General features: G+C 47.3%; 1 protein-coding gene and 1 pseudogene across 1 annotated transcript; both read left to right on the forward strand.

The window, feature by feature from the left end:
• Window positions 1-5,941: 5,941 nt before the first annotated feature.
• Window positions 5,942-8,208, forward strand: LOC121045523. Its single transcript, XM_040499709.1, has 2 exons — window positions 5,942-7,274; window positions 8,075-8,208. The coding sequence occupies exons 1-2, from the start codon at window positions 5,942-5,944 to the stop codon at window positions 8,206-8,208; spliced, it is 1,467 nt and encodes a 488-aa protein (XP_040355643.1).
• Window positions 8,209-9,278: 1,070 nt separating this feature from the next.
• On the forward strand, window positions 9,279-12,970 carry LOC115317573 (annotated as a pseudogene).
• Window positions 12,971-13,181: the final 211 nt, after the last annotated feature.

Genomic DNA, 13,181 nt, shown 5'->3' on the forward strand with positions numbered 1-13,181 from the left:
GTTTTTCTCAAACTCTAATTTGCAACAAGCTTAAAAAGTGTTGCAATAATAACGTTCGCATTCACCGCGAGATGCAGCATTTCCATTGGTCAAGTTTTAGCGATGGGCCGGGAATGGGGGATCGTCTTCCAAGAGAAAATAGTCCCGATATATTTCTTCTGCCACCTGCTTAATAAACGGTTTTGTAATCTAAAACTTTGTATACATATTAACTTGCACCTACTATGCAATATAACAACATAAACAGACGATCACAGAAAGCTCCGGAGAGCCCCTTTAATTTTTTCCGCCTTTTTTCATGTTTTTGTTTTTTCTAGCTGCTCTGATTTTTGTAAGGGCTTTCGCCACTATTAAAAAACGTGACATCTAAACTCTTTTTATTTCTTGCATCACACAATCGTAAACTTAAAAAGTGTGCCGGTTCGGTAAACGCGAAGAGACCTAATTTCCGAGGGTGAAACCTCTAAAAACAACGGACAAGTAAAAGAAACAAACACAGGGCGTTGTTTGTCCGTTGTTTTTAGCGCTTTTACCCTCGGAATAATGACGAAGCGACCGCGCGTCTCTACGCACAGGCATTAGCTTATGCAAAAAATCATGCTGCATGCTCGCTCTTCTAACGTTTTTCTCGCTCCCGCTTTATGAAACAAATCGGTGGCGAGCGGCTGTTAGGACAAGATGTCAGAACTAGCATGGCCTGTGATTAACACTCTGGGACGGCGACTGAATGCTTGAACTGCCGTCAGACGGCACTTGAACGCTCCGCACAAGCGTCGTCGGACGAGCGCCGCACAACGGCGCAAAGAACATGCTCAAGGTTCCGCCGCGCGGGAATCTTTCTCACACTGCGGAGCGAGCCACAGGTTTTGAAGAAGATACGCCCTTTTCAAATAACGAAATAACACAGGGCAGAAGCATAGTTAGAATCAAGCATAGCTTAGCAAGCACACGGTACACGACAAAGTTTGAAACAGCAGCCCACTTCGCAGAAACAAAAGAAAGTTGCTAATCGGCGTTTGCACGAGTCGTGCATGGGCGGTTCTGAACTTACGGGCGTTGCCAAGACACAGCGTCTCCCAGCTCTCAGTCATCGATTGTTATTCTTGAACACGGTATTCGTAAGGAAGATATTTAAAATATCCACTAAAACGGCTAAAACGTAAAAAAAAACGAGATTTCCGAAGCTTCTGGAATTTCAACGACCATTCAAACGAGCCCAACGGAAGCTGATTGCGATAGCGATGGTCTTGCGCAGTCTTCAAGAGTCTCTTTTCCTTTTTATTTAATGCTATTTTTTTAGAACTATACTAAAAAAAAAAACTTATATTAGTAACAATAAGAATTTCACTAAAATAATAATGTAAAACATTACAAAAAGTGAGTAAATCTTAGGTTTTATTTAAACTTTAGGTTGTTTCTTTTTTGTGTAAACCGAAACCGAAACTAACACAAGCAACGTTTCCTTCGTCGTAATTGTTTGCGTGTGCGTGTGTGCAGGCGCGTGCGTGTGTTTGTGCGCACGCGTGTGGATGCGTCCACGTGCATGCGCGTGTGCGTTTCCGGTTGTGCGTGCGTGTGCGTCTGCGCGCGGGCGTAGGTTTGCGCGTGTGCATGCGTGTGTACGTGCGTGCGCGCGTGTATGTGTGCGACTGCGAGCGCGCGTGTATGTGTGCGACTGCGAGCGCGCAAGCGTCTGTTTGTTCGTTCTATTGCACTGCGCCCGCAAGAACAATTGGATGTCCCTGGACACTGTTAAAACACTAACTTACTGATTATTATTATTATTATTATTTTTGTTGTTGTTATTGAAACATAGCCCTGAGACTTTAGACACAGGGCCCTAAACTTTTCTATAGCTGGCTGTAGCTGTATCTATAAATTTTTAAGGCCGACCATGCGAAGCTGCAGGGGGTGATAGCCTCCCATTGAATTTCCCATAGACGACCATAGGCCATTTTTTATGGGATGTCTCGGCCTGGTTTATTATGGGATTTGCCTCTTTATCTGTGTGAGTTTTTGTGCATGTTACCATATACTCAAATGAATATTTTACTCGGGTTGACATGGTCATGAGACAGGTTCTAGCAGCATGTCATAAATATTTTTCAAACATTTTCACAATATTTTGATTTCATGTTGCCAGATATAAACTCGAGACTAACTGATTTTCTCACTGTACACTTCCATCAATCAATATTTGTAAAAAATGCTAGTATAGAGCATTTCACCCTACTTTCCGATTTCTGAGCATGGAGTGATTTGTAAGAAAATTAAATATGAACTCATATATAAAATTTTGTTTTCAAACATAAAAATTGTATGCAAAAGAGGCACTTAATTATCAGCTATTTGCATGAATTACAACTGACATTATAAGAAACTAGACTGCTAACAACTGTTGCTTTTCAAGCAGAAATCTTACCTGTACATTATGTACAGAGCCATATATAAGCTTTCCAAAACCATTTCACATTATTTATTTAGCACCCTCTTCTACACCCTTCTCACATTCTTCACTAAATGTAGGGTGTAACACGAAACAGCACCTTTTTCGGTAAAATTATGAGGTTGTATTCCTAGTTTTAGGTTGTTAAAAAGGTGTAGCCGAGGGTGTACTACACAGTAAAAACTTTTACTGTGTAGTACGGCCGAGCATCACTGGCGTCAATCACCACGATAGCGTCAATAGCGTCACGGCGTTGCCCACCACCCGCCAACAATCACGTTGTTAACAACAAAACCAGCGTTCTGCACATCTAGGTCGAGATGTTCATTTTCTTTTTCTTTTACGTGTGGCTCGATTTTGAACATTTCCGTTGCGGTTTTAACCGAAGCTGTTAGCTTTCGTTGGCACAGGAAATCAGCATCCTAGCACCTATATGAAACATTACTGAGACTAGCTTAAGTTTAATCAATATATGAGAGACGTCTTGTTTAGGCTCTTCCAAAACACAAAGTCTGAAATATCCAATCTTATCCGATTCAAGCACAAGCTGATCGGGGTGCATGGCTAGCGTGGCGGTTTACTAAACTGAGTGCATTGATACACCTATAGGTTTTTAAGCTAGAGAAGGGGGCTTATGGTCGGTATACAGGTACACTGGCTGGGTAACGGTGGGTGCGTCTTCCAGGAAAGGGGAGCATCTGCGCCCGATGCACCCGACTACAACTTTTTTTTTCTTCGAGTGCAGTTGGGAAGTAAATATCTGGAGCGGTAACCGAAAAATCGCGGATGTGGCATTCGCGCTAAGAGTGCCGCGCGGCGACAGAGCGGTATAGTTAACGCGAAGATGACGTCGGCGCTGCTTTCGTATTTTATTTTCATAGAACAACGACGGGCACAATATTTTCCCACTTCTAGTATAATGTTCCAAATGAACATATCACACGACAGTGCTAGTTAAGACAATAGCCTTTCAAGTCTAACGAAAAAAAAACTGAATAAAACGGTGATCGTTTGCTTGCGCTAACAGTGTTCGCGCGATGCACGCACTAATATTCTGACAACCACTCGCTCGTGATGCTTCTCTCGCTGCCCGTCGTTATAACAAAGTTTCGTCAACGCGATGAAAGTTTAGATTATGGGTGTCCCTGCGGCGAAACTAAAAATCAGCACTTTCGGCAGAACACTTGTCGGCCATGTTTATGTCCACGGCGGCCAAGCTGAGAATCAGCACTTCTGGCCAGACACTCGCCGGCCGTGTTTATGTTTCCGGCGGCCAAGGTGGAAATCAGCACAGGTGGCCAAACACTTGCCGGCCGTGTTTATGTCTCCGGCGGCCAAGCTGAAAATCAGCACTGCTGGCCAAACACTCGCCGGCCGTGTTTATGTTTCCGGCGGCCAAACTGAAAACCAGCACTACTGGCCAAACACTTGCCGGCCGTGTTTATGTCTCCGGCGGCCAAGCTGAAAATCAGCACTTGTGGCCAAACACTTGCCGGGCGTGTCTATGTCCCCGACGGCCTAGCTCAAAATCACCACTGCTGGCCAAACACTTGCCGACCGTGTTTATGTCCCCGGCGGCCAAGCTGAAAATCACCACTGCTGGCAGAACACTTGCCGGCCGTGTTTATGTCTCCGGCGTCCAAGCTGAAAATGAGCACTTCTGGCCAGGCGCTTGCCGGCAGTGTTTATGTCTCCGGCGGACAAGCTAAAAATAGCTAGTTTGTGGCCGGACCCTTGCCGGCCTTGTTTATGTCTCCGGTGGCCAAGCACTTAAAGTGGCCAAGCTGTCCAGACACTGGCCAACCGTCGGCCGATCGAAATTCACTTTCTGGTGCTGCTTGGGTGGGTTCTGCAGCGCGAGCTTTCGCTCCACGTGCTCCGAGCTGGTGTGCGCTAGACCACTCGGCCACCGATCCCCCCCTGCGGGTGGAATGGTGGCGTTGGGATCGCAATTAGTTTGGTTTTCGAGTACAGATCGGGTGCCGCTTTTTCAGAGCAAGCTCTTTAGCTGTTTCTCAACTGACTTGCTCTAGAAACGTTGGTCGGTGCGGACCCCATAGCGGACCCCATAGCAGACCCCCTGCAGACTGAGTGGCTTCTCTGCGGACCCCGTAGCGACTCTCTGTGGAGCTTGTATGGCTTTTCTGCAGACCCCATGAGGACCCTGTGTAGACCTTGTATGGCTTACCTGTGGACCCCCTAGGGACTCCTTGTAGATTTCGTATGGGTTTTCTACAGGCACCCTATAGACTCCCTAAAGACCCTGTGTAGACGCCCTATAGAGTCCGTATGTACTCTATATGGCGCCTTGCCATAGAGAGGGTATAGGATGACCACACATCATCCATAGAATTGGACGTCCATAGAACGTCCGTTGGCCAATATTCTATAGGGCAGCCATAGGACGACTTCACGGAGGCAACAGAGGTCGTGGTCCGCCTATAGATGCCTTTTGTCCTCCCTATGGACGCTGGTCTATAGAACGTCCTAGAAGTGTCCATACATATTTTTGCAAGGGTAAGACATCTCAGCTACATGTGTGGCAATTACGCCATCCTCTTAGGGACGTCGTCTCTATCTTCGACATGGTATCATTTACAGAACACAACCTAGCTTTCTTTTGTCGAATGTAGAATATTGATTTTTCCCGACCACATGATTCGATGCCTATGTTTTCGCAGCAAATATATCAAGAAATTAGAGAACAACAGTAAACGTCCTTCAAAAAGCCTGCATAAGGAACTTACACTGAGCTGACCGGCCAACAGACCGATGTCACCAGCCAGTTTGACGACGCCACTGCTGGCGAAATGCATCGAGGGAACTTTAGTCCTTGTACACGTGCGAAAACCTCACTGCACATCTGCGCGTGTAGAGCACGGAACGGCACTAGCCGTCTCGTGCACTGCCGCCTGCCACCTTTGAACTAAAGTGATGACGACATCACGCATGCGCCGAACGCTTGGTGAGATCCGTCTATTATGGAACAGCCGAACAAGCCATGAGTTCTGCAGTGTTTTTTATAGTAGAGAAAAATTGCCGTCCATTTATAGCGCCTTTGCTGCGAAGTAAATGCACTAAGCAGCAATCAATGATTCAAGTTCGCGTAGTCGTCCCGACGTAGCAAATTATTTTTTGAGGCCATCTTTCCCTTAGATTAGATTCTCGGTGTTTCTTTTGGCCCTTGTTTTAGTCTCTATGGCGGATTATGTAATAAAAAAAGTACAATGATTAGTCGTTCATAACCTGACATTTCTTACCTTACACTAAATATTTCACAAAACATGAGGCGACACCTGGCTTTCGAGTTTCACCTATTGAAATATTCGTGCAGACCGTGGCTTTGAGGCTTCCAGCTCCCGTTTCACATCATATCATCGGTTGTATGTCTTAATTTTTCGGATTACCAGCGATCTACAGTTCCAAGGCTTCGGTAGCCCCGTTAAGCCTTGCGTCGTCAGCGCCTGACGCCTGACTTCAGAAACCCGCCCAGCAATGGATGCCACCGAACTGGAACCGACGGCCTCGACATGTGTAGGCACGTCGGCTGCTGAAGCTACCTTCGACACCGAGTCGATGCACTACTCCGACGAATTTCACCAGGCAGAAGACCCGAACGAGGGGTGGATCACGCCCCGCAAGTCCAGGAACCAACGCACCCTGCCGCGCCAGGTAAATGAGCTCCATACGGTGGTGGTGCCAATTCCGCATAGCCTGCAACTTCAAGACATCAAACGGTACGATCTCCTCCCTTTCTTCCTGGCCGCAGCCTCCCTGCCACCTCACGCTAGTGAAGAGGTAAATATCGACGTCCGCCTCCAACAAAGAGTCATACTCCTTAAAACCGCCTTTGAAAGTTCAGCACGTCGCCTCAGCCAAACTAAACGCATTCGTGTCAGGAATCAGCTCCATGAAATCAGCCCCTACCTAGCCGCCCCGATAAATTCCTGCAAAGGGGTCATCCACGGTGTAGAAGCGGGACTCACAACCAATGACCTTATGCACTCTCTTGAAAGCTTTCAAACCACCATTATCACCGCACGCATGATGGGGGACACTGAGTCAGTCCTTATTACGTTCGAAGGAGCCAACGTCCCCCGCACCATCCTCTTTCGCCGGGCAACCTACCGGTGTCACCCACACCGCCCACGTGCCCTGAGATGTGAGAAGTGCCGTATGTACGGCCACCGGACATTTAATTGCCCAGAGAGCCCAACATTTTGGAGATGCCCCACATGCGCCGCGCAAATACCTCACCAACAAGCCTCTCACGCTTGCTCCCCTCGGTGCTACCACTGCGGGGGTGAACACTCTTCCTTCGACTCGACTTGCCCGGTCCAGCGCCAAAAAGATCAAGCCAGCATGAAGGCGGCATACGAACATCGTGTGCATCTCCGAAAAACCCTTCCACGTAATATGCAAAAGCCCCCAGCTTACCCCGTGCAGACTGCGAACAAAAAGCAATCGGCGGCTCAACACAAGACGGAGCTGAGTTCCTCAAACTCATATCAACCACCATCCTTAAACAAGTACCATCTAGAGGCACAAGCGCAACTGAAAGCATCACTCCGCAACGCGCAAAAACCGACAGAATCGCAAACCCGTAAGGGAATGTTACCTGCAACGGCCACCTGGGGGCACGCCTCTGCGGGCTTCTCAACGACTCCACGTTCACCGTCATCCCAGACTGAAGACTTACCACAACAACGGTCACTTCTGCACCCTGCCGACCTAACAACATCTCAACCAAAGTCTGACATAGTCTCCCGAGAACCGAAGACCACACGAGCAAACCTCACAGAACCAGCACCATCGCCGCCATCGATAGGTGCTCCTGCTCCATCACTTACTCCCTCTCCCTGCAAGCGTTCACCTGCACTCACTTCGCTTACTCCCCCCGTCTATGATTCTCCTAACTACCAACGACACATGGAGCATGAACTCATAATGTTAAAAGAACGACTAACCCCATGTGAAGAACAAATCGCCCAACTCACAGAACGTATAGCCAACATCGAAACACTAGTGTCCAACATACTAGGCACAGTAAACCCTCTCGTATCCCGCATTGAAGAACTAACAAAGGCGGTAGCATCCCTCGAAAAAGCTGTCGGTATGCTCTCCGCATCACCCACACCCATGGAAGCAACATCCCAATCTCTTAAAAGACCCCTTTCTCCTGAATCCACTGAACACCCCTGTTCCCTTCAAAGGGCACACCCTCCTGCCCCCTCCTCAGTCACGACCTCATAATGGTAGAAAATTCCCAGTTCCAAGTCATCCAGTGGAACTGCCGGAACATCAAAACAAACCGCACTCCCCTTCATCAATGGCTCCTTACCCTAGATTCTCTTCCCCATATTCTACTACTCCAGGAGACACGCTATGCAGTTAACATACCAGGATACCGAGCTTTGCATGACCATCCAAACGAGGCCCCTTTAGTTTACACATTCATAAGACGGGATATCCAGTATGAACCACTGATCATCCCTACATCTCCCAGACAAAATGTAGTGGCATGTGCTTACTATCCCTTCCCTAAACACAGACCTATATGCTTCCTCAACCTATATAATCCCCCCACAGAGCACCGCCTATTCAAATCACTTTTCGACTTTGTTGCAGAGTTGACACCTAATTACGAGGTACCCTGGGCGGTGATTTTAATGCCCCAAATGTCAGCTGGGGTTACCTATCCACACTTCGCCCAGGGCGACTTCTGCAATCGTACATTTCACAGCGCCAGTTCACTGTCTTAACTACTCCCGACATGCCAACCCGACAAGGCACACGCCAGCAACACTGTACCACCCCAGATCTCACACTATACCACGGCAGAAACTCGAGTGTCTGGGTTCATACTCAAGAGAGACTTCTAAGTGACCACTTCATTCTCTCAATATCATTCAGCATCTCTAGCCGCTCACGGAAAATATCAGTCAAAAATACAAACTGGGATAAATTTCGCAGCATCCTTGTTTCACCCGGGCAGCAATCAGGCTCTTACGAGACCTGGATATGCGCCATCAAACAAGCCCGAACACAAGCCACAAAAATAGAAAACACCACAGCCCCGGCGATAAGGCCAGACCCGCATCTAGTGCGTCTCTGGAGACGTCGTAAGCGTATCTTAAGATGCATTAGCCAGCAACCCCACAATCAACAACTCCGAGAACGTTTACAACACCTCGATGCAGACATTACTACACACTGCAGCACTCTCGACATCTCGAACTGGAACAGAGTATGTGATCAGATAAACGGTACCCTCCACCAAAAGACCGCATGGCATCTCCTCCGTTCACTTCTAGGGCCTCAGCCACCTCCCGCTCCCACGCTAGACAAACACTTAGCTTTACAAGGTAGCACTAACCTTATCCAAGCCTTACAGAACCTATACATCCCTCCAGCATTGACCTCAAACTACCCCTCCTACTCGGGCCCTGAAAACCCGACTTTAGACAGCCCTTTCACACTAGCAGACTTACACTTGGCCCTAGCAAAAAACTCACGAAAATCAGCCCCAGGAGAATATACCATCACGTACTGCCTCCTCCGTAACCTTCCAGAAGCGAATAAAAAACCGCTCCTGACCTACATAAATGAACATTGGTCGGAGGGTACATACCCAAAGGAATGGAAATCTTCTACTATTATCATGATCCCCAAACCTGGAAAACCCCCATCACTTAATAACCTCCGTCCCATTTCCTTAACCTCTTGCGTGAGCAAGACGATGGAGCGGATGGTCCTCGATCGTTTTCAAGAACATCTTGAAGCCACTGCATTCCTGCCACACACCCAAATCGGCTTTCGTTCCCATGTTTCCACTCAAGACCTATTCCTTTTACTCCAGCACACATTCCTCTCCCCATCTTCCTGTCAGGTGCATGCGCTCGTCACAGTAGACGTTCGCAAAGCATTTGACAACATAAGTCATGATCACATACTCGCTTCAGTTCGAGAAACAGAATGCGGACAAAATTTGTATTCGCGTCTCCAGCTCGACGCTCGCCCTCCCGCGGCGAAAACGGAAAGCGCTCTAGTGAGGGTCTCCCGATTCTCCTCCTCAGCGGGCACGGTGGAACTGCTCGCGATCATGGCTCGCGAAATGTCGTTTCCGAATGCAAACAACGCTCTTCACTGTCCCAACGTAGTGCTGCAGCCGGTATGGGATTGTACCTTACTGGAGAGTTTTAGTATTGCGCGTAGAAGCAAACGCAAGCGGTGTGCGTTTGCGTTCGAGTTGCGTGCCCCACGTTGTGCCTGCGCCTCATCGCCATGCGCCATCCAAGACCGGAATTTCGGGCTCCGCGCACGCGCAGTGTGGAACGCGCAAAGCTAACGCAAGCACACAGGGCTTGAGTTCGGTCGTATACGCAATATTAGAACTCACTACTGTTTCACCGGCTTCCAACGCCAACGAAACGTGCTGCAGTGAGCAGACGTGCAAGCAGGTAGGCGTTCCTTCGAACTGGAAAGGCTGAGATTGGCAAAATGACGGCGAGCAAATACAAAAGTAAATAAAGGTTATAAAAAACTAATAAATAAAAAAAAACATTTTTTTTTTTTTTTACATTTGGGCATTTGGTCTGGAGGTCTATTGGCGGCGACTTTGGACGTTTCGCCGATTGTCAAAAGTTGCGACTTTGATAGCACAATATACTTTACCCACAATTAATGTAATTATACATGGATTTCTCACATTAGCTAGAATCTTTTAATTGATTTTAGACTATTTTTATTTCATTGGTAATTAAAATGCAGCAATTGGAACCAGTGATGCTAATTAGCCCAGTTTTCATTGTCATATTTCTTCGCGCGTTTAAAATTAGATTATACGCAAGAAAATTAAATTAGAGCTTGAAGAATTACTTATTCAAATATTTGAATTTTAATATTATTAGTATTAATAATAGAAATCGCGGCAATGTATGCCTCCAATCAACGCCAAGATCACGAGAATAAGCTATTTAAGCATAATAGTCTTTCCAGAAAGGTATAATTCTGTTTTCTTTTTAGCATATGAAAAACTCTGACATAGTTATCAAGATAGACAAACAGTCAAACACTGGATGTAATATGAAGTCCTACGCGTCACGCGGTGCTATAAAAACACACACACACTTCAGCTGTCTGAGTCGGATTTTGTCTTGGGCTGTTGCAGTGAGAGCAGCGTTTATTAGTTTATGCGTTTCGTGGACATATTGTAAAAATTGGAATTATTCTCTTATTCCTGTGCTGGGATAATTGTCATTATTTCCCATGACAATTATCTGAGCGAGAAAAAGGCAGCGAGAACGCAGATATCAGCACTGATTTTTTCAACAACTACAAATATCAGCCTGGATCGAACAGTACGTCACAAAATAAAGTTTCCGAGAACAACATTTATAAGTAAATAATTTCGATGTTAAGACACATCTTGAGTCATGAAAGAATCCGAAATTAAGACCTCTATCGAGAAATTAAATCCAAAATAGGTAAGTTTCGGTTTCGCTCCAGAATTAAAACGCGCATCCTTCTGTAAATAATACGTTAAACACCGTTCTTGTTTTGAGGTTAAAAATATGACTTGCGCTCATAAAAGATTAGCTTACTCGTATTACCGAATATATATTAGTGTCGCTCAGTGAAGCCAGCACACTAGACCGGCTCAACAGCGGCGCACGCATCTCTGACCCTCACTAAACCCGCCATCTTGGAAAATGAGTGGCGCCACCTATAGTTAGTTGGAGTCGCGAATACCTACATCCAAAACTTCCTTAAGGACCGCACTGCATGCTTTCGTATAGGGGGCGAGTTGTCCCAACCACTCTCACTCACACGAGGTACACCTCAAGGGGCTGTCCTCTCCCCTACTCTTTTCAATCTGGGTATGGCCCAGCTAGCTCGCTGCCTGCAGCAGATACCCCACCTTTCCCACATATTTTATGCTGATGACCTCACCCTCTGGTGCACTCACGGATCACCAGGGGAAGTTGAATCTACTCTTCAGAAAGGTCTAGACACCATAACTGCGTTCCTAACCCAAGCAGGGCTGAAACCGGCCCCAGAAAAATCGGAATTACTCCTGCTGTCTCAAACCCAGTATCAGCGCTCTGTAAACCATCTCATTTCTCTCTATTTAGACCATCAGACCATCCCGCGAGTATCCTTATGAAAGGTCCTCGGCATCCATCTCCACAATCGATCAAATCAGGCTAACATCACTCCGGCGATAATCACGTGCCACTCGGTGACACATCTTGTCCGCAGAGTCGTGCAAAGACGTGCGGGCCTCAATGAAAAACAAGCGAGTCAATTGGTTCATGCATTGGCTCTTAGTAAAATTCTTTATTCGGTTCCATAGTTCACGCTCACACGACAGCAACTTAATAAACTCAGCTCTGCATTAAGCACTCTGTACAAGGCCTCCCTTAACCTTCCAATCCATACCTCAACGCAAAGACTCTACGAGACCGGCCTGTTCCTTCCCCTCTCCTCACTCCTACACCTCCATCGTGACCGACAGCTAGCCCGCCTCTCGGGGTCACATCAAGGGCGCTGGATCCTATAGAACAAGCTGGACTCTCACCAATTGATTTTTACTTGCACTTACCCGCTTCGCCATTGCCCTCTAATCTGCGTTTCGCTCTTCTGCCCCGCCGCATGGCTCCGGGCCTGGACGACGGTCGCAGAGATGCTCAGGCCTTGCATCATAATCCACCATTTCAGACACAGACGGTAGCCTATACCGACGCTTCCATCTTGGACACCGGCACGGCTGCGTACGCAATCTACATACCTAAACATTCCTTACCTATTCTTCACACGTGCGGTCCATACAGCGACCCCCCGTCAATCACCGCGTTAGAACTTGTCCCCATTATCCATGCCATCATATCATTCTCCCAATTGCCGCGCACGTCCGCTTACACTGTCTACTCTGATTCTATGGCTGCTATACGCTCCTTGCAACAGAGACAAATTCCTGCCGATCTTCGAGAGGACCTTGAAATGGCCCTACACTCTCTCTCCTCATCCTCGGTCACGATTCGATGGGTCCCTGGTCATGCAGGGATAGCAGGTAATGAGCTGGTACATCAGCTCGCCCGCGAATTTCACAGCCGGGCACCTGCAATCCCCTGGCTAAGCCCCCCGACCAATGACGAGGCAGCAGAATACAAAAAAACACTCAAGTTACATTACAAACAGATCCGTATATCTCATGGACTTCTACCTCGACCACATCCACAGCTTAGTGTCGCGCAGAACCACATTCTCCGTAAAATCCAGACAAACACCCTCGTCACACCTGCTCGCCTTTACCTCTTCCGCTATCGATCAGACCCTTCCTGTCCCAACTGCCCAGCTCCCTATGCCAAACAAGAACATTGTCTCCTTCATTGCCCGGTCGCCTACACCACCTCATTTCTTCCTAACCCCCCACCACCCTCCTGGAGTGCATGGTTGGCGTCGCCGCAACTGGAAGATCAGCTCGCCCTGGTACTTCAGGCGGAGGATATCTTGGGTACTTAATCTGTGCTCTAATTAAAGTGATTTTCTCTCTCTCTCTCTTTTTACCGAGTTAAGACATCTCAACTACATGTGTGGCAATTACGCCATCCTCTTAGGGACGTCGTCTCTATCTTCGACATGGTATCATTTACAGAACACAACTTCGCTTTCTTTTGTCGAATGTAGAATATTGATTTTTCCCGACCACATGATTCGATGCCTATGTTTTCGC

This window comes from Ixodes scapularis, unplaced genomic scaffold (assembly GCF_016920785.2).
Source record: "Ixodes scapularis isolate PalLabHiFi unplaced genomic scaffold, ASM1692078v2 PGA_scaffold13__105_contigs__length_92229423, whole genome shotgun sequence".
NCBI classification, from domain to species: Eukaryota; Metazoa; Arthropoda; class Arachnida; order Ixodida; family Ixodidae; genus Ixodes; species Ixodes scapularis.

Excerpts from the sequence above, each read along its gene's own strand:
- LOC121045523 (XM_040499709.1), top strand. The coding sequence starts at position 5,942 with ATGGATGCCACCGAACTGGAACCGACGGCCTCGACATGTGTAGGCACG. Across the intron at positions 7,275-8,074 it reads ACCATCGCCGCCATCGATAG|AGTTGACACCTAATTACGAG; the intron begins GTGCTCCTGCTC and ends ACTTTGTTGCAG.